This window comes from Ascaphus truei, chromosome 4 (assembly GCF_040206685.1).
Source record: "Ascaphus truei isolate aAscTru1 chromosome 4, aAscTru1.hap1, whole genome shotgun sequence".
Taxonomy (NCBI): Eukaryota; Metazoa; Chordata; class Amphibia; order Anura; family Ascaphidae; genus Ascaphus; species Ascaphus truei.
In genome coordinates this window covers 263,400,831-263,422,970 of record NC_134486.1, presented here as the reverse complement: position 1 = coordinate 263,422,970, position 22,140 = coordinate 263,400,831, and the positions used below count along the sequence as shown (strand labels likewise).

The 22,140-nt window shown below is 43.1% G+C and overlaps 1 protein-coding gene across 2 annotated transcripts in view; it reads right to left on the bottom strand.

Moving 5' to 3' along the window:
* The window catches only part of LOC142493404 (uncharacterized), a 37,147-nt gene extending 22,849 nt beyond the window's left edge, over positions 1 to 14,298 (bottom strand). Inside the window, exons 1-3 of one of the 2 annotated variants that reach the window (XM_075597424.1) lie at positions 13,662 to 14,298; positions 2,436 to 2,555; positions 842 to 961 (exon numbers count right to left, since the gene is read on the bottom strand). In XM_075597424.1, the coding sequence (XP_075453539.1) occupies positions 842 to 961; positions 2,436 to 2,555; positions 13,662 to 13,887 (466 nt within the window). In that variant the 5' untranslated portion in view covers positions 13,888 to 14,298. Of the gene's footprint in view, positions 1 to 841; positions 962 to 2,435; positions 2,556 to 4,263; positions 4,687 to 13,661 lie in introns of those variants that run through there. The other variant, XM_075597425.1, reaches the window with a different exon arrangement.
* Positions 14,299 to 22,140: the final 7,842 nt, after the last annotated feature.

Sequence of the window (22,140 nt, the reverse complement as noted above, 5' to 3'; positions counted from 1 at the left end):
TTGTATGCGGAATAAACCAGTAAATGGGGCAACCTCATGTTCTGTTTTGGGAAGACGTGGGTATGGATGAAATCACAGAGAAGAAGAGGAGACATGTCCCACCTTGACTTTTACATTGTGGTGATCATCACAACATGAAACATAACATCACATACGCACAGAAGATGCAATAGTGTCATGACATCAAATGACCATTTAGTACGTGTAAAGCTCACTCACCAGCCTCCAAACTTAAACACTTAGCTGAACCCGTGGCAACAATTACAGTTAATAAAAAATAAAAAGTAGAGACAGAACATAATGAAGTTGAAGGATCGGGAGGACATCAAGTGACCCACTTGCATACTTTGTATGTGATTCAAAAGCATCTGCATTTTCTCTTTCCTACTTGCATGCCTTGTGAACATTTATGTATACTTATTTTATGAACCCCGGGACACAAGAGAGGTGAGATGGTAATAGCTAATACATTAGTAACCGCACTTAGTTGACATATATGGATGGAATTGTGGTTCTAAGCATGGTCTGTCTGCGGTTCCCTGAAGGTGCTGAAATGTACACAAGCATACATTGGCAATAGTGATGCTGAAATGCTGGTTTGTTTATGACGGACTGAAGAAAAGTACATGGAGGCTGATGTAATTGATGAAAATGCACATTATGCATGTTTTCTTAAAGTGGTTAGATAGAGAACAGCGGGATTTTATTAGTAGGATAAAAACGTTAAGATTTTACTGTATTTGTTTTATTTATTTGTAGCAACTGCATTTTTTTGCACTTAAAAGAACTCTCACATTTTGTTTACATGTGATATCCTAGATGTAAAAACATTTTGACTTACAATTTCCTTCAAGCAGAAAGTTCACAAGGGACAAGGAAGACATCTGCTGAACCTCTAAGTCACTGGACTGCAGCAAAGCATGGTATGGTTCCAAGTATTCTGGGGGCAGCTGGGAACTCACTGAAGAGGAACAAAAAGGTGCAGTTGGACAGTCATAGTTCATACATAAGCTCACTTAAAAGAAGAGCAGTTCCATCGGCTCTCTCAGCTTGAGGACCCCCAGCTGAAGTCCTAGAGGAATCATACAGGCTTTTATAAAGAGTTAGGCACATGGATTTAAACGATCCAAAATGGTTATTGAATAGATGCAATACAAATAAAAAAAAATGGATAATCCATGTGCCCAACTCGCCATAAAAGCGTGTCGTATGGAACAGCTTAGTAAATATAGCCCAACATGTAAGCTTTTTATAGTTGGTATTATCCAATATCTTGGATATTAAAAGCATTCACCTTGAAAGCTGCAACCCCGCCCCGTCCCACCCCCTGCCCAGAAGCCTAAAGGGCTTGTACTCATACAATGTGAACACTTTGCCCCCTGAGAATATTTTTTTTACAGATTGGAACGGAAGGGTCCTCAGAGCTGTACTGCACGGTCTACAGTTCCAGCCATCCCCCTGGTTCCTCAGATACTTGATGTTACCTGTATTATGAATTGTTTTTTAAAGTGGAATTAAATGGCCATGCAATAGGAAGCCACAACTGATGATGTTTCAGCTTCCTGTTGGCCTGAGATTTGGTAGCCATTTTGTTTCCCCTGTGAGAAATTTAAACCCAGTAACTTCACTGGTAAGTAGCTGAAAATAGCTGTATTTGGCTCTGGGGAACTGCTCCTTTAATTTATTTTTCAAATTCATGATTCTAATCTGGCTCACTCATTTTTAGCATCTGAGGTTACTATGGTAACCTTTAGACTGCATTGGGCTCCGGGGACAGATTCATTTTAAGCTCCCGGACACTTAAAGGAGCATTCCTAGTTAAATGCACCACTTGTTTTCAGCATTGCTGAGAAGCAGGGGGTCTCTAGAGCTCTACCGCATGCAGACACACTTACCGGAGAAGGTGCAGCTGGTTCCTCATGGAGGTTTAAATCTGCTGCTTCATGCGGGCCAATAGGAAGCCACAACGACAGCTTCCCATTGGTCCTTCTCATGTGGGATATTTAAACCTCCATTTTGTTTCCCCTGGAGGGGTGAAACCGGGGGGCACTTTACCTGTTATGTATCCCTGGAAACCATTCTCGATTCAGCTCCAGAGATCTCCTGCTTCCAATACAAGTTTAAAAAAAAAAAAAAAAAAAAAACCCCAAAACAAAGGGAGGTAGGGGAGACCATTTTTTTTTATGGGGGACTTGATCCCTTGATCTATTAGTTGGATTGACCCATGTGGAAGTGCTTTATTCCCAAAACCTGGCATGGTTGGAGCCCCTGAGCAGAGGCTTCAGAAACACAGGGCTTAACCCATACTGTGGTGTAGTGAGAGACGGGGTTAGTCTGAATAAAGTTATATGACAGTTAATTGAACTTACGTTATAGAAATGGAACTGTACAGTGAGTAAAGCAGTCCTATTCATTGTAAGAGAACAGACACTTACTATGTTGGCTCATATGTAAGTAGTAAAGTGCAGCAGAATGCTGTAAATCTGCATTTTCGGAAAATGCCAAGATCCTCAGGGCTTCCAGGGTTTCTTTTCCAAGTGGTGACTTTTCCAGTCCTGTAAAATACACCAACGACACAGTTTCACAGTTTGAACAGTAAGATAAGGGTTTGATGATTGTTTTTTTTTTTTTTTTTAATTCTACTACTACTTGCAATGCAAAGAGTTAATGTCACAACCAAAGAACAAACAACACTGTCGGGCCGATTTATCATAAGCTCTGTAATGTAACTAACACAATACTTAGAACAAAGGTTGTTTGGAGTTTACACTGGTCTAGTTGTACATTTAGATGCCAAATGGCATTCAAGATTTGCGTTTCGTGTAGATGTTATCAATCTGAAGCCAGTAAAACACTCTGCAGTTTAGAGCTTATTTCACGGTGACCGTCCTCAAAGGTCAGTGATTTGGGGTGAAATAAGCCAGCTTGTATGGGGCCTGGGACACAAATGTAACACAGGGCCCTAAAGTGAATGGGTGGGGGAGGTGCTGATAGCTACTTTATTGCGGGGGAAGCGGGGTAATTGGGAGGCAGACGAGAGGGAAGGAGTTCAGGAAATGGTATTTTCATTGAATAAAATACTTTTTCAATTCAACTCAACTGTAATCAACGGGCTATATGTATCAAGCGTCGTGATTGGAGCACGCTTGGAGGATAGCTCCAAAGCTGCAATTTGCATCATTCTGACTGCGTCACTCTTTGCGCCAGTTGCACTCCACTTGTGGGAGTTACAGATTTGGGGAGGGGTTTTGAATCAGTTAGGGAGGAGCTGTTTGGAGACATAGTTCAATGTGAGATGAAAGTTTTGCGTCAATGTAATGGGACAGAGTTGTATCAATTCAATCCACCAGACCTGAGGTGGTGTTAATGTTGTTTACACAGCGTCGGGTGTAAGAAGCTCAAATAACAATTACCCAGCTCTCACAGCTCTATCTCTGCACAATCCCAGTGCAAACGCCTTCAAATAACAAGCAGCTATCAGAAACACAGCACTCTCCCCCTATATCCTATATTTCCACGTACCCTTCCTTATAGATTGTAAGCTCATTGGGGCAGGGCCCTCCTTATCTACTGTTACAATATATGATATTTTATTGTTTTCGGCCTCCAACCCTATTGTACTGCGCTACGGAATATGTTGGCATGTTATAAATAACTGATGACAAGAAAAATAATAATAAATAGCAAGCTTCATACATATGGACCAGAAACAAATTGATGCAAATGAAAACATTTGCTCAGCCAAGATGGACTCACAAGTAGTTAGTGAGATTCTGAAATCGGGAATGTTCATCAGAAAACCGTTTACTGGCAGGATGGTTTGTAATTACGGATAGTCACATGTACTTAATGCATGATCCCAATACTAACATTGGAATCCCTACATTCACAAATAATGGCAATTGACAGCATTACCGATTAGTTGTTAATATCACCAGAAAGGTAAAATCCCCACCATATATGGTTACCGACAGATGGATTTCTGATGAGTACGACCAAATGTTCATTCTAAAGCTAAAATTGGCCATTGGCAGCAATACAATAGCTCATATACGCAAAAGAATAAACCCCCCATCCGACAGACAAATTCAATCGGCAGAGCGACAACTGGTGGGTTTTTTTTTTAAACTAAAAATGATAAATCTACTGTGAAAGAACTTATGCCGTGGGGAAAATAAGAGCAATCAATGAGCATTAATTCAGGGGACCTGAAATTCTGCCAAACATACTGTATTTGCCTTTAGATAAAATAAACATTTTCACCCCAGCATCCCTGAAGAAGTTGACTGGTTCAACGAAACGCGTAGGAGTATTGATATATTGGCACACATTGCTTGAATCCCCTTTCACTGCTGTAAGCTTATCCGGTTAACTTGCGGTACTTTGCTGAGCCAGCACGAGTCAGACGCCCAGTGCGGTGCAACGCGGTGACGTCAGCGTATTGCCTGGTAGCTGGACCCCATAAGCGGGGTTGCCACCTCTCCGGGTTTCACCCGGAGACTCCGGGTTTGGCATCCCCTTCTCCGGGCTCCGGGTTTGTCCCTGAAATCTCCGGGTGGGCGGGTTGTTGCAGACAGGGCAGCACAGTAAGTGAGTTCGCATTGCTACATCACTCACACATCCTCTGCATTTCTCACGGGACTATCTGTGTGCACTTCACTGCCTACTACATCCGGGTCACAGCCCTATGCTCTACTGCACATGCTCACACTCAGGGGATCATGGGAGTTGTAGTTTTTATTAGACAAGAAAGATTGGCACATAAGCAACACAGTAACATTCTTAGAAACCTTGCTAGAGAACACACACCACCCCCATGTATCTTATCTCCTCACTCCCTTCTCCCCCCCCTCTCCACCCCCCTCTCCCTTCTCCCCTCTCTCTCTCTTCTCCCCTCTCTCTCTCTTCTCCCCTCTCTCTTCTCCTCCCCCTCTCTCTTCTAGTCCCCCTCTCTCTCTTCTCCTCCCCTTCTCTCCTCCTCCCCCTCTCTCTCCTCCTCCCCCTCTCTCCATCCCCCCCTCTCTCTCCTCCTCCCCCCCTCTCTCTTCTCCTCCCCCCTCTCTCTCTCTTCTCCTCCCCCCCTCTCTCTTCTCCTCCCCTCTCTCTCTTCTCCTCCCCCCTCTCTCTCTCTTCTCCTCCCCCCTCTATCTCTCTTCTCCTCCCCCCCTCTCTCTCTTCTCCTCCCCCCCTCTCTCTCTTCTCCTCCCCCCTCTCTCTCTTCTCCTCCCCCCCCTCTCTCTCTTCTCCTCCCCCCTCTCTCTCTTCTCCTCCCCCCCTCTCTCTCTTCTCCTCCCCCCTCTCTCTCTTCTCCTCCCCCCTCTATCTCTCTTCTCCTCCCCCCTCTCTCTCTCTCTTCTCCTCCCTCTCTCTCGCTCTCTCTTCTCCTCCCCCTCTCTCTCTTCTCCTCCCCCTCTCTCTCTTCTCCCCCTCTCTCTCTCTCTCTTCTCCTCCCTCTCTCTCTCTTCTCCCCCCCCCTCTCTCTCTCTCTCTCTCTTCTCCTCCCCCCTCTCTCTCTCTCTCTTCTCCCCCTCTCTCTCTTTACAGTAAAGCTGCTTCAGTTCCTCCCTTTTGATAGCAATGAGGTAACCTTGTCTTTGTTAAATTAACTCAAGTAAAGTTAACTGAGGTAAACATTGTAATAAATTAATATTGATCAGTGACGACTCTGTTTGCAACAATTGTCATCAGCGTTAGTTATAAATAATAGAAATGATGTAAGGTATAATTCCATATACCATTAACGCAGCAATAGTGCCAGCAATAGCAGTCTCCCGCCATCTCCCCCTGCAACTACTCTCAATATGGCTCCGCGGTGTCAAATGGCGCTGCGTTGCCATGCCAACGGGAACGTCACGTGACGTAACAGCATCACGTGATGCTCGTTGCCATGACAATGAGATGCCACATGATGTCACGACGTCATGCGGTGCCACGTTGTCATGGCGACTTGACGCCACGTGACGTTACATAGCATCCCGTTGTCATGGCAACAGTGTCATTTTAAAAAAAAAAATCTCCGGGTTGACCGTCAGTCGAAGGTGGCAACCCTGCCCATAAGTGGGGGCCCGGAAGGACAGCTGGTATTCATGGAGTGGATCGTTTGGATATCTGAGCCGTAACATGTACCCAAAACATGCCCTGCCTAGCTAATTGTGTTTACAGATATGTCTCCACGTTCTCTCTGTCTTTATCCAATAGCAATGCACATTGTCTTAATGCTTGGCAAATTGTGCTTGCAAACTGATTGAGCTGGATTTATTGGCAAAATTGCTAATTGATGGAGCAAATATGGGACTTCACCTCAAATTAAAGCAGCAGTCCAGCTGCTGTTTTTTTAAATTGTATTTTATTTCCTCCTCCCTTTAATATGTGCATCAATACAATCCACACAATAATTAGCTAAGTTGCAGATCGATTCGTTCTCCAGTGATCGATCGGCGAAGATTCAGCTCAGTGGTTCACTAAATTACTGCAGAGGAGTATTTTGCAGTCAGTAGAATGCATTTGCATATTAATATGACAAAGTTCTGTGGGGAAGATCATGTGACCAGGCAGTCAATAGATACAATTGGTGCACTGGTAGAGAGAAGGCAGGGCTCAAAAAGGGTTGTGCCAGCACCTGTATCAGAAGAGGAAGGGGATGTGACTTTGTAAATGGTTGCTATAGAAACAAAAAATGCTTGATACATTATAATACATTAGAAATGGCATCTAGAGTTGTTTTTAAAAGAAAAAATGCTACAACTATTTTTTCATATTACAGAACTGATTTATTAAAAAAAAAACACGTAGGATATTGCTTTGACTGCAGCTTTAACAAATAAAAAAGTTCAAAATTTTGGTGCTGCCCTTTGTTAGTTTCACACAGGTGTAGTTTCTGACTGAGGGCCCTGCAAATCCTGCCCTGGCTAAAGACACGGACACGTGCCTGGTTCTGAAGTGGAGTTATACATGTAAACACCATGTATTTATTTGTGGTCTAAGCAGTTGCTGTTACAATGCAATATGCTTAACTGACGTACTCCAGTGCACAATAGTTATTGTTGTTTCATTGTTATATCAATAAATGTATCCTTGAGGTTGTGTGACAAAACTGTCTAGATTCAGAATAACATAAATGACGGTACTCTATGTTCAGACAAGGAAACTCGCACAAATGAGAAAATCACTGACACAGCTGCCGGCAGCCACAGGACCTCTCACTAAACCCTAGCCATGAATAAGAAAAAAATAACGCAAGTACACTGCACACTCAAGTGTAAAAATACTTAGTGCATTTGCATCCATTTATAAACAGAACAAATTAGTCAGGAGATCTGCCAAATTCTTTACTCTTTTAATTTTTTTTAAAATGATAAATACACTTCCATTAATCATTTAATAACAGTATTATTTTTTCTTATCTGGCACTCAGTTAACGCACCCAAACTAGCGTTAACGCCAATTGACTCAACTGGGAGGTAACGTCCGTTCGGGTGTTTTAACCCGTAACATAGCTTGATGAAGCACCCCCATAATGTATGCTGTGGAGTACAATGTTTTTAACGGGAGCACTCACGATACTGCAGAAAACCGCCACGGATGCACATCCACGAGCAGCAAGGGTTCGGGATGCGCACCAACAGGAACGTATGGCACTCAACTGGTCGTCAGTCAAAAATACAAATGGCTTTCTGGATAGGAAGATTGATGCTTCCGGTCTCACCAAGACCTTCACCTTGATAGAGGTCCTAGTGAGGACCGAAACGTCGCTCTTCCTGTCCAATAAAGCCATTTAGATTGTTGGCTGAAGACCTCCACTGGTCCATACTTTCCTTTTCATGCGCAGTGGTGCACATACAAATTTGCAGCCACAATTTATTTATTTATTTATAAAATATTTTACCAGGAAGTAATACATTGAGAGTTACCTCTCGTTTTCAAGTATGTCCTGGGCACAGAGTAAAACAAATAATACATGGTTACAAATACAGTTACATAAATGAACAAGGTATACATTTATATACAAGACATTGCATGCACAGTTAAAGAAAATATATATTATGAGCGTATGAAACAGTTACAGACCAGATTAAAGTGTGAGACAGCCTTAGATTTGAAAGAACTTAAGCTGGTGGTGGATATGAGAGTCTCTGGTAGGTTGTTCCAGTTTTGGGGTGCACGGAAGGAGAAGGAGGAACGTCCGGATACTTTGTTGAGTCTTGGGACCATGAATAGTCTTTTGGAGTCTGATCTCAGGTGATAGGTACTGCATGTGGTAGGGGTGAGGAGCTTGTTCAGGTAGCTGGGTAGCTTGCCCAGAAAGTATTTGAGGGTGAGACAGGAAAGGTGAACTTTGCGCCTAGACTCTAGTGATGACCAATCTAGTTCTTTGAGCATTTCGCAGTGATGTGTGTTGTAGTTGCATTGGAGAACAAAACGACAAATTGAATTGTAGAGGGTGTCAAGTTTGCTAAGGTGGGTTTGAGGAGCCGAGCCATATACTATGTCTCCATAGTCAATAATTGGCATTAGCATCTGCTGTGCAATACGCTTTCTGACCAGGAGACTTAGGGAGGATTTGTTCCTGTAAAGTACCCCTAGTTTGGCATAGGTCTTGGTTGTCAGGGTATCAATGTGCATCCCGAATGTTAAGTGGGAGTCAAACCATAAGCCCAGGTATTTAAAACTAGTGACAGGTGTTAGGGTGGTTTTAGCGTTGGTTCTAATCAGGAGCTCAGTCACTGGAAGCTTTACAAATTTAGTCTTGGTCCCAAATACCATTGTTACAGTCTTGTCAGTGTTTAAAAACAGTTTGTTTTGGGAAATCCAGTTTTCGAGTCTCAAAAAGTCAGACTGAAGTATGTGTTGAAGGTCAGAGAGGCTATGGCTGTGTGCATACAGGATTGTGTCATCTGCATACATGTGTATTGAGGCTTCCTTACAAGCTGTGGGAAGATCATTAATGAACACTGAGAAGAGTAGGGGCCCCAGAACAGAGCCTTGCGGGACACCACAAGTGATATCCAGGGGGTTGGAGTTAGAGCCTGAGATGGACACATGTTGGGATCTTCCTGATAGGTAGGACTGAAACCAGTTTAAAGCATGTTTCCCTATTCCAGAGCTCTGGAGTTTGTTAAGCAGGATAGCATGATCAACTGTGTCAAAAGCCTTTGCAAAATCTAGGAATACTGCACCAGTGAGTTGTCCCCGTTCCATTCCACACTGGATTTCATTGCAAACTTTTAGCAGGGTAGTTACGGTGGAGTGTTTGGGACGAAACCCAGACTGGAATTGGCTAGGGAAATTTGTCTTGGTGTAGAAATCGCTTAATTGGGAGTGGACACATTTTTCCATAACTTTGGATAGAATTGGGAGAAGTGAGATTGGCCTGTAGTTTGAGACAGTGTTTTTGTCCCCACTTTTGAAGATTGGGACAACTCTGGCAGTTTTCCAGGTCTTAGGGATATGGCCTGCAGACAGGATAGAGTTGACTATGGACGCAATTTGTTTGGCAATGGCTGGGGCACCAAGTCGTAGGAACCTAGATTGTAGTAAGTCGGGTCCACATTGGCTGCTTAGTTTTAGTTTGAGGAGCGCTTGTGTAATCTCCTCTTCAGATACTGGGCTAAATTGAAAATTGTGGGCAGTGTTGGGAGGGGGTGGGACTATAGGGGTACTCCCAGGATGAGATTCAGGTTTGGGGTTTGTGCTGCGTTTCGCTAATAAGTTAGTGGCACACCCCACAAAGTAATCATTGAATGCATTTGCAATGTCAGTGGGGTTTGTCAGAGTAATATCCCCCTTAGTGATATTACTTGGTTGTTGATGGTTAGGAGGCTGGAATATATTGTTGATAACCTTCCAGAAATTAGCTGGGTTTGATGTATTCTGGAGGAGATTGTCAGAGTAATATTGTGCTTTTGCATGCCTTGTTTGCCTTGTGCACACGTTCCGCAGGCATCTGTAGTGATTGAGATCCTTGGTAGTGCCAGTTACTTTGTAGCTTTTCCACAAGGCATCCCTGAACTGGTAGAGTGCTATAAGGTCAGGTGTAACCCATGGAAGGTGGGCCCCCCGTTTTTAAATGTTCTAGTGAGGAGAACTTTGGGGCTTGAATGGGGCGGTTTAATTTTCCTTACACAGTACACTATTGCATGGTCACTGAAAATGTCAGGAAGGATGCCAGAGGATTGGATTCTGCTGGGGTTTGAGGAGAGAATCCAGTCTAGCAAGGAATGGTTATGCGACTTCAGGTTTATTCGTGTCGGTTGGGAAATGAGTTGCGATAGGTTAAGTGACTTGAGTTGTATCTGGATTTTGTGGTTTTTAGGGTCAAGCCAATTGAAGTTGAAATCCTTGCTATGTTTCTCAGCAATCTAAATTTCGGTGCCATATTAATTAAACTGTCATAGGGCCGATCACAGACAACTGCCATTGACTTGAATAGCCATTTTCCACACAATCTTTCTGCAATCGGCATTCTCACAGCTTAACGAATACGGTTTAAAGGGGCACTTTCATCAAGTGCCAGTATGGGTTATCGCACTGTTATCCCATGGCTTATCGCACCCGTTCCGCTGTTAACGCAAGTCAATGGGAGTTCACGCCGGGAACAGGTGAGATTATCGGTACCAGCACTTGATGATGAGATATAAAGTGATTTGCTTACACTGGAATTGGAACTGGATTCTTACCATTAAGCTATACACTTTGTACATGTGGTGTTGTGATGATATTTGATATAGAATAATGTATTTTTGAAGTGAAACTTCTTTAGCGACGTTCATGTGTTTACTTGAGATGGAAGTGAGTGGTGACGGAAGTGACGTCACTGCTGGCAGATGAGGCCGTCAGTGTTGCCAGCTGCCAGCAGGAGTCACCAGAGAGGAGGAAGGGACACACACACACACACACACACACACACACACACACACACACACACACACACACACACACACACACACACACACACACACACACACACACACACACACACCTTGAGCCGCAGACCAAGCCCTCCCACCTTCCCCCCCCTTGAGCCGCAGACCAAGCCTTCCCGTCCCACCCTTGAGCCACAGACCAATCTCTCCGGTCCCCCCTTGAGCCACCCGCTGACTGTGCGCCGAGCACCCCCCCCCCCGCCGCCGAGCACAATCGTGAGCCGCCGCCGAGCACCCCCTCGTGAGGTACCGCCGAGCACACCCCCGCCACCGCCGAGCACAACCGTGAGCCGCCGCCGAGCCCCCCCCCCCCCCTGCACGAGCACAACCATGAGCCGCCGCTGTGCACACCTTCTCCGCTCCGCCGGGGAGAAAGTAGGGGCTGCTCCGGGCGGGGGACTCAGAAAGACACACCCCCGTGTCTCCGCACCTCTGCCAGGGGGGAAGGGAAAGGTGATGGGTGAGTAGTCAGGAGAGAGGGGGGGCAGGATCCTAAGAATAACACACACACACAGTGAGACACACACTCACTGACTGACTGACACACAAACACTGACTGACACACACACACACTGACTGACACACACACACACACTCACTGACTTGACACAAACATACAAGCAGTCACGCACACGCAGAGTCGCACGCACACGCAGAGACACAGTCACACACGCACACGCAGTCACACACACACACACATACACGCAGTCACACACACACACAGTCTCTCTCTCTCTCTCACACACTGTCACACACGCACACGCAGTCACACAAACACACATACACGCAGTCACACACACACAGTCTCTCTCTCACACACACGCAGTCGCGCGCACGCAGAATTCACAGTTAGTATAAATATATTAGTTCCAATTACGTGCATTCTAAGTCACACTTCTTTGTGTTTTGTCACTGAAATTGTGTTTTGATTTTTAATTAAAAACATCACCATCACAAAAACTATTTGTGTGACAAGAAGACAAAGAAGTTTCACTTAAAATGCGCATGCTCAGCACACACACTTTTTTTTATTTATTTATTTATGTGAAGGATAATCCAGTCATGTGCCAAATTCCGTTCTCTTTAGAATTTGGGGGAGTACAGTGCATTTGATTTTGCACATCACGACTCCTGCAAGCCTCTTAGAGAAGTTTGTAGATTTAAACAGAAGTATGTATATGTGTTATTTATATAGGTGTTATTTATATAGCACCACCCATGTATGCAGCCCTTTACAAAATAAACAATATAATACAGTAGGTGCGTTTCCTGCCATGGTGATGTTACCATCTGTTTTGTGTTGGGAGACCTGTTCATACCACTGATGGGTGAAGTTAGCACACACATGGTTTTTATATCAGTTTTTTGAAGCACTAATTCTCTCAGGTATATTAATTCACCTGAATGTTTCTCTAGTATATTTTTATTTAGATATGGGACTTCAAATACCAATCAATTCAAATCTAAAGCAAATATTGCCAACTACTGTAATTCTACTAACATCACAATGCAGGATCTCCTTTGTGGAAAGGATAGCCATCTTTACTGCAATAAAATAAGACAACTACAAAGACATTTTAGAAGAGAAAGCAATGCAATTCCATAGATATTTTGTTCTTGCTTCTATTTTATTTAAAAAAGATGCTACATGGTTAAATCTGTGAGCACAGATTATTTCTGGAGGTTAAACACACAACGAATAGTGGACAATGTTAAACTATATGCCATCAGTATGTCGATAAAAAGCTCTATATCGATGTCAACAAATAATAACCAATACATGTTTATTTTGACTATAACTTAGATCTTACACACAGACTGACACTGGCTTTAAACCTATAAATTATGCTAAGAGAAACACTTAAACAAAATGACACAATTCTCTGCAATCTCCCAAACAATCCTCAGACTCCTTCTGCAAAACAAAGGGTGACATATTTTACTTGCGTCCAAGCAAAAAAACTCCAATAACAGTTAATAAATACATGGTATCATTACGTGTGGTGACCCTCCATAACGCAGTCTTCCACCTTTGATATTACAGGAGAATTAGCAGTAATAATTATCTTACCACTTCTCACCCACTAGGATATATGGATAATGGAGGTTATGGTTAGTAAAGTGAATGAATATGTGCGTTCACGTGGAATCCACAATTATGTTTACATTGTGCTAAATACACATTTTTTTTTAAATTACATTTTAGGTTAGAGCACAGTTTAATAGAAAACATACACTAGAATATTTTTATTTGTGTTGTAAGCATGAAGATAGAATGAATGTTAGACAACACTGTTCTGTTATTTGCTTTATATACAATGAGCAGATCATGTTCTGTGCAACCACCGTGCAAAACCCCCCCAAAGAACACATACTCATATTTAAATAATCCGAGGATACTACGCAAAGAAACATGAACAGCATACACAATATGCTGTACCCATCCCCCACTGTCCTCCGGGATACACAGATCGCTGCTAACATGCACATCTTTCAGATAGAAGCATATTCCATTCAAATAATACATATCCCCATTACAGATACAGGCAAAGAAGCGCATCTCATGCTTACACTCAACTACAAATAAAACTGGTAAGCCCATTGAATCTGTGTGCAGTTGATCTTGCATTGGTGCAATACAGCACAGGAATATCCTAGGGATGTTGAAGCAGTACAATGGAGAAGGTCGCCAGGGGCTGCAGTTAATGATGGTGATATCCCCAGGGACAGTCTTCTTACCTGACTCCATGTGGTCCAGGAACTCCTGGGCAGCCTGTTTCTCGTGGTTCTGAAGGACGGGCTCATAAAGCTGCCTCACCTTTGAGCCCTTGGGCTTCATGCAGCAGCATTCACTTAAGAGGACCATGCACTCCTTGATCTGCTGCACGATCCTGGAGGACATACTCCTGACAAAGTTCACAAAGTCCTGCAGCAGCTGCACACACCTTTCACACAGGCGACCCATCCTAGGGCAAATGGTGCTGCAGGTCTCTGTAGTAGAAGATGGACACAGCAGTGGCTGTCCTCTGACCTTGCTATAATGTATCACGTCAGTTTGCTGCTATTTCACAGTCACAAAAAAAACATTACAGACATTGCACGAGACTCAAGGAAACCAGGGTCAATAACTCAGCAAGAGCCTAGCTTTCCACAATGAGTATTGCTGTTAACTCTTTAATATATTGCTGTACAGCTCCTAGGCAATACCCTTTTCAGTTTGCTTTATCTGCAAACGGGAATGTAGTGAAAATAAACTGATCTTTCTCCTCGTTGGATTGGAGATCCAGCTGATCTGCAAATAGCTTTTGTTCCATGGAGGTTGCAAACAAAGACAAGTGAGACCGGTGGAAGCCTCTGCAGGATCCCAGCAGGATCCCAGAGTGATGTAATGACTGGCACCGCCTTCTCTGCGGCGCTTTCGTTTTCATTGGCCTGTGGACATTGTGACTGGGGTTAGAAATACTGTAAAGAAAAAATAACACGAAAGAGAACAGGTTTTTCCAGTTCAGAGGTGAACAAAGAACCTTATACATGCAGGAGTGGGAGCTCACAACAGCAACAATAATCTCTGCAGTGTATCGTGTCTGAATAGGTTTTAGAAAGAGGTTATATTTATTTTTTCATTTTGTTCAGAAAAATGTTAGAGCCGAGGTGTGAAACATACAACAAAAGTGGCAAACATACCAAGAACTAATATTAGGCAGAATCATATCTTAACAATGATGGAAAAAAAGCACCTGCAGCACTCAAACAGCTGTGACACCAATAGAAGTGGGAGAGGGAGTGGCTCAGGGAGTAAAGACACTGACTGGCACTGAGAGTTTGAAGCAGTGCCTTCACTCCTTGTGACCTTGGGTAAGTCACTTTATCTCCCTGTGCCCCAGGCACCAAAACATAGATTGAAAGATCCACGGGGCAGGAACCTGTGCCTGCAAAATGTAAGCGCTACGTAAAACTAGCAGCGCTATACAAAGCAGTTTAATCCAAAAATAACAAAAAAATCTCAAACAGAGCATATTACACAGGGCACTGCCAGGATGCAACCACCCAGACAAATACTCCTTCAGAGAGAGGTATACCCAGGAGGACTGGGATAGGGGGACAAGGAGGACAAACAACACACTGATCTACATACTAAAAATATCACAGTAAAGTGCAAAAAAACAGAGCTAAAAAAACACTGCCAAAAAGGCAACAACATGTAGCCCTGCTTCCTATCGCTGTATCACCTGTAGGCTCGCAGGGTCTGAGTCTCTGCCACGGAGAGCCTGGGGTATGCGCAATTAGTATCACTGGTGCAGCGCCTCCACCTGCGACAGCTCCCGCCAGCGGGGCAGTAGTTCTTCGCAGGACGTCTAAGCAATAATTACTGACACACAGCCAATTACCGTAACCAACTTCCTTTACTCTGAGGCCAAGATCAGATATATGTACACACAATAACATCCCCCCGTATCCACCCTACATAACAAGCCACGGCGGGCTTAACACAGACTTGTGCCTCGGCGGACGCTACCACACTCATGCGCCACGGCGGACGCCACAATCCCCGAACCCGCCACCGGGTGATCCCACCCCGTGTCCAATTCCCCAAACACCACCGTCCCGTTACTTCACAGATAGTCACTATGTGTGTGTATGGGTGACTGCGCAGCCACTGTGTCTTGAATTAGTGAATGGTACCATTGGGGCCCTTGCGGAAATACCTGCCGAGCACTCCAGTACTCGGATCTGCCACGATCTTCACAAAGGGTCTCCGCACGTCGAGGCCTTCCTCCCGTTCTCTCTCTCTGGTCCAGGGTGATCCCACCCGGACACTAGTAACACCACACGGGGTCTGATCCCCGACTTCCCGCCAGCTAGGATAGTCCTGATACAATTACACAGATGGTAGTGAACAGGAACCTCTCTAGGGCGATCCCTGACTCCTCTCGTCCCTACGGTGGCTCAGAGATAAACTGGGCCTGGGGCACACAGCCTATGCCGGGGCGGCTTAACCTCCCCTACTCCAACACTCCGTCTCCTCTCCTCTCCCACGCGCTCTAACTCACGTGCATACAACCACCTCCCTATATCCCCTCCTCTCCATGACGCTCCCCGCGGGGCTGCTGGCTCAAGGATCTACTCCCTCCCGCCAACTGTGCTACCCCTCCTTCGCGGGCTCTTGCAAAACCCTACAAGCGCAATCTCCCGCTCTTCCGGGGCTAATCAGGGGTCACGGCTAGAAACACATAAAAGAAAAATGGAAAATAGAATCCAGCTTAATCTCAGGCACTTAGCCCTTCTTGGCCCGTTCCCACATAAGAGCGGCACTTCCCTGCAGGAAACAAAGAGGAGTCCCGTAGCTACAATGTAACCTGTGAATACTTCGTTTGTAGAAAGGTGATGTAGGAAATCCAAAGATCTCATCCGCTGTTTTGCAAACATCATCACATCATCACACCATCCAGCAGGCAAGAGGAGTGTGTCTATTTGTCTCGTTGGTTGCATCCTGACAGTGCCCTGTAGTATGCTCTGTTTGAGATGTTTTGCTCTTGTTGCATGGAACTGGTTTTTTTTACCTCTATTGGTGTCACAGCTGTTTGAGTGCTGCAGGTGCTCATAGATTTTGCATAACTTAACAATGCTAATTACAATAATAGATCTTCAGATCGTATACCTCTACGCACTTAACACACTAAAATCTATTTGAGCAAAATGTGCCTGAAAATGTAATTATTCTCTACCAAGCATGCAACAGTTACATAGATTAAGTTAAAAAAAGACATACGTCCATCAAGTTCAACCTATGCTGAATTTAGACGACAGGTACTCCATCCTATATTTCAGGCCTGCACAACATACGGCCCGCGGGCCACATGCGGCCCGTCTGGTCTCTCTGTGCGGCCCGCGATGACTCCGGTGCCGGTCGGGAGCCAGTTAATTAATGAAATTTTAAAAAAAGTTTAAAAAATGGCGGCGATTCCCCTTCCGGCACGCATGCGCAGGGCCCGCCCCCCCCCCCCACACTCGCAACATGGGACGGAGGGGGAAGTACAAAACAGCCAGCTCCTCTCTGCGGCAGAGGATTGAATGACTGTGGTGGAGCAGGCTGTACGCGCGCACGAGCGCTCTCAAGTGCCCCCAACTCGCAAGTCAAGTCACTACTGCAGCCAGGTACATGTCACTGCTTAAACTGGTGCTGTCCCTGTCCTCCATTGCGGTGTCACGCTGCTCACTGAGTCTCACTGTGTGTGTCCTAGGAATTATACATTCTTTTGATTTGAGGTGCAAGGGGGGGGTGATTTGAGGTGCAAGGGGGGTCATTGGAGGTGAAGGGGTCATTGGAGGTGCAGGGGGGTCATTGGAGGTGCAGGGGGGGTCATTGGAGGTGCAGGGGGGTCATTGGAGGGGTAGGGGAGGGTGATTGGAGGTGCAGGGGGGGTCATTGGAGGTGCAGGGGGGTCATTGGAGGTGTAGGGGAGGGTGATTGGAAGTGCAGTGGAGGGTGATTGGAGGTGCAGGGGAGGGTGATTGGAGGTGCAGGGGGGGTGATGTGAGGTGCAGCGTGGAGAGTGATGTGAGGTGCAGGGGGGGAGAGTGATGTGAGGTGCAGGGGGGGAGAGTGATGTGAGGTGCAGGGGGGAGAGGGATGTGAGGTGCAGGGGGGAGAGGGATGTGAGGTGCAGGGGGGTGGGATGTGTGTGGTGTGCAGGGGGGTATTATGTGTTTGAGTGAGGGGGAGAGATGGGGGTATGAGAGATAGATGGGGAGTATCGCAATGGTTGATAGTGAGGGGTTCTGGGGGACATATATGAGGATGATGATGGTGAGAGGTGCTGGAGGAGAGATGATGATGATGATGATTTTATCCGTGCGGCCCAATTTTTTTTTTCCTTGGAGCAGTTCGGCCCTTCTCACTTTACGAGTTGTGCAGACCTGCTATATTTGTACTTACAGTATATTGACCCAGAGGAAGGTAAAGAAAAAAATCTCAGTGAAATATCATCTAAAAATAAATTATTTTCTGACTCCAAATATTGGCAATCAGATTACTCCCTGGATCAACATCCTTCCCATGTTTACTTATTCTGTATAAGTTCATTCGGAGCCCCAAAGTATTACTTATTAAAGATTGTTTTAATATATATAAAAATACAGTTCCTTAGATTACAGAAATAAAGATTATTACAGGAACATACAATTACAATAAATGCAGAACAGTTTCTTAAAATAAAGGGATAAAACAGAAATCCTTATACAGTACGTTACCATATGTCATAGGTCTTTCCCAGAGAGGTCACTGGAGTAGAAGATTAAAATTCATGTGTCTGATCCCAAAACACAAACCTTGTTAAATTCTGCTTTATAATTAAAAAGTAGGGCTTTTCATTCTAACTTCCTTTTATTCAGAACACCATAAGCCACCCCTGTCATAAATCAGCTATGGGGTTGAAAATTTTACGACAGAAAAAAAATCCTCTAAAAAGACGTCTAAAATCTTGACTGAATAAATAAAACGCCTCATAACTAGAGATGGGCAAATATTTTTTAGCGAATTTTGATCCACCTAGAATCCGGCAGTTCCTTTGATCCGCCTAGAATCCGGCAGTTCCTTTGAGCCATCTAGAATCCGGCAGTTCCTTTGATCCACCAAGAATCCAGCAGTTCCTTTGATCCACCAATTTTCACTCTCCAAAATTGAAATCCGCAATTTCATTTTTTTTTTCACACCGCAGTTATAATCCCTAGCGCGGAATATGCCTCCCCTTTTCTAAACCAATCTTGCTTGCTGGCTTCTACCGCCCCCCCTAAAGCCCCTCTACAGTTCCTGACTGATATCACCAAGTTTCTTGGCTCCATTTCCTCTCTGAATGAGAAGAGTGAGCTGCTAGTTCTTGGGGATTTTAACTTCAATTGGTTTGACCCTAAAAACCACAAAATCCAGATACAAATCAAATCGCTTAACCTATCGCAACTCATTTCCCAACCCACACGGACAAACCTGAAATCGCACAACCATTCCTTGCTAGACTGGATTCTCTCAAATCCCAGCAGATTCCAATCCTCTGGCATCCTTCCTGACATTTTCAGTGACCAAGTAATAGTGTACTCTGTAAGGAAAATTAAACTGCCCCAATCAAGCCCTAAAGTTCTCCTCACTAGAACATTTAGAATCTTTAACCCACATCAGACTTACCAACTGCCCTTGGCACAGAATCGATTTAATTCCCGACCCTGATTCTGCGCTCGCCTATTTCCACTGTTATATCCGTTAAAGTAAGTAAATACCAAAGAGACAAATTATATTATATTAATGGTACCGTCAGAAAATGGCCTAAATCAAAACAAGCAAACAAAGAGCCAATTAATCCTCCTGAGGATATTAAAACTATAGAGACTAAGTCTACCACCCCTAAGAAACGCTCATATGATAGATCTAAATCGCCCCGTCCTTATAAAAAAGATGATAGAAAATATGATAAATATAGCAATAGGGATAGGGAACAAGAGAAACGGGGTAAACAACCTTATTTTAATAAAGAATATAATAAAAATAAAAGAGACACACAAACAGCCACAATCTCTCCTTCCTCTGCTTCTTTTTTGGAGAAAGGACAGAAATCCAGGCAGAGAGACGAGGATCTTGTGTTCCCATGAAGGAAAGCTCTGATAGATTGCCAACACAAGAACCGTTTTGCACCCCTGGAAGAGAAAGATCCCCAAACTCCAAAGAGAACAAGGGAGGAAAGTATAGACGAGGAACCAGAGGAGGAAAATTATCAAAACAAAAGAGCCAAATAATTGACACATCAGGCATTTTTAATATAAGTGATACTATTTTAACAGATTTAGACCTTCATATATTATCCAGAGGTTTAAAATTTGCACCTTCTATTAAGCCTAATGCTTTTAAACTTTTTATTGACGCTAATAAATATATGAGAAAATTGACTTTGAAAAGACATTTTTTAAAGAGGAATTTTGATTTATCAAAAATTGATACAGTAACTGTACCTACAATTACCTCTTTGAAACCAGATTTCAGTCATACTACATTAAAAAAATAAATTAACCTTTTTCCCACGACATGATAAGGGTAATTTTGTGGACACTTTCTACAATCTTATCTCTACCGATTTTGAAAAGTTAGTTCTTAATTCAAAAAATAAAAGTAATGTTACTCAGAAAGAAATTGAGGCCTTGAATAAATTAGCCAATGATAAACATCTAGTAATTAAAGCAGCTGATAAGGGGGTGGGACGGTAGTAATGAGTAGAAGTTATTACCTGGAAGAATCTATGAGAATTCTAGGTGATCGTAATACTTATACTACCTTGACCACAGATCCTACTAAATCTTTTTCGGAAGAATTAGATATTCTTTTAAATAAAGGTAAAAATTCCAGTATATTAAGCGATAATGAATTTAATTTTTGAAATAATAAATTTCCAAAAATTCCAATTTTTTACTTTTTACCAAAAATGCACAAAGATAAAGATAGACCGCCGGGTCGTACGATAATTTCCGGAATTGACTCGTTAACCTCCAATTTATCTCAGTATTTAGATACTTTTTAAAAAGTATTTGTGGTTTTATTACCATCGTTTTTAAGAGACTCTACGGAGGTTATTAACCATTTTGAAAAAACAGAATGGAAGGATAGTTTCATCTGGTGCATGGTAGATGTAACCTCGCTTTATACAGTTATAGATCACCCCCAAGGCTGCAGTGCTATTAGAAGAACTTTAGAACAGTCCAATAAATTTGCACAAGATCAAACAGATTTTATTATAGAGGGCATAGAATTCATACTTAATCATAACTACTTTTCTTTTAATAATTCCTTTTATCTACAAACCAGGGGTACAGCGATGGGAACCAGGTTCGCGCCAAGTTCCGCTAATATTTTTATGGGGTCTGGGATGAAGATTTTATCTTCAACTCAAATCCTTTTGGCGCGCACCTGGTGTCCTGGAAACGCTATATTGATGATATTCTTATTGTATGGGATGGAACAATTGAATTATTAGAGGAATTTTTAATATATCTTAATAACAACAATTTAAACCTCAAATTCACTCATTTATTTGACCGTACCAGTATCTCATATCTTGATCTAGTTTTATATGTGGAGGATAAAAAGGTTTTTACTAAAACATTTTTTAAGTCTGTAGACTGTAATAATTTTATCAGTAAAAATAGTTGTCACCATCCACAATGGACCTCAAATATTCCATCAGGACAATTTAGAAGATTAAGGAAAAATTGTACAGATATTGAGGTTTTTGATGAACAATCAGCCATGCTAGAAAAAAGATTTTTAGAGAAAGATTATATACCCTTGGATTTGAGTGAAGCAAAAAATCATGCACGGGAAATTGACAGAAATCTTCTTTTAAAGTCAAACTCTAAAAAAGTGATGGAATCTAATTTTATTCCTTTTATCACTCAATTTAATAGCGATCATTTTAAAATCAATAACATTTTAAACAAGCACTGGCACATTTTAAAAAAGTGATCAATATTTAAAAGACTTTTTACCTGACCGTGCGCAAGTTGTCTATACTAAAGCACGGAATATTAAAGATAGACTTGCTCCTAGTTTATTGAAACCATTACTTCCTAGTGACACATGGTTAGGTCAAAAACCTAAGGGTTTCTTTAAAGTGTACCGGCTGTAAAGCCTGTATATTTTGTTTAACCAAAACAGATTGCTTTATGTCCCAAGTAACCAAAGAGGTATTTAAAATCAATAAATTTATAAATTGCAAAAGTACCTCTGTTATTTATTTATTACAATGCCCGTGCGGTCTACAATATGTGGGCCGCACTATCAGACCTCTCCGGGTTAGAATTCTGGAACATATTAGGAACATTATAAATGGACTGGAGAACCATAGTGTTCCATTACATTTTAAACTGTTCCATGCGTCTAATCCGGAGGGTCTGAGCTATATAGGCATAGATCAGGTTACTTTAAATTGGAGGGGAGGCAATCGTATCCGGGAAGTCTCCCAAAATGAGACTTTTTGGATACATAAACTATGTACACTTAAACCTTTGGGTCTGAATATTGACATAGATTTAGCTTCTTTTTGAATTAAATATTATTAATGAATGTTTTGAACTAATCTACTATATATTTCTCAAAGTGTCCTATGTGTCGTTGTCTGTCTGTCTGTATGTATGTGTCTCCCTGTGTCCCTCCCTGTGTGTCTAGCGGCAATCTCATTGG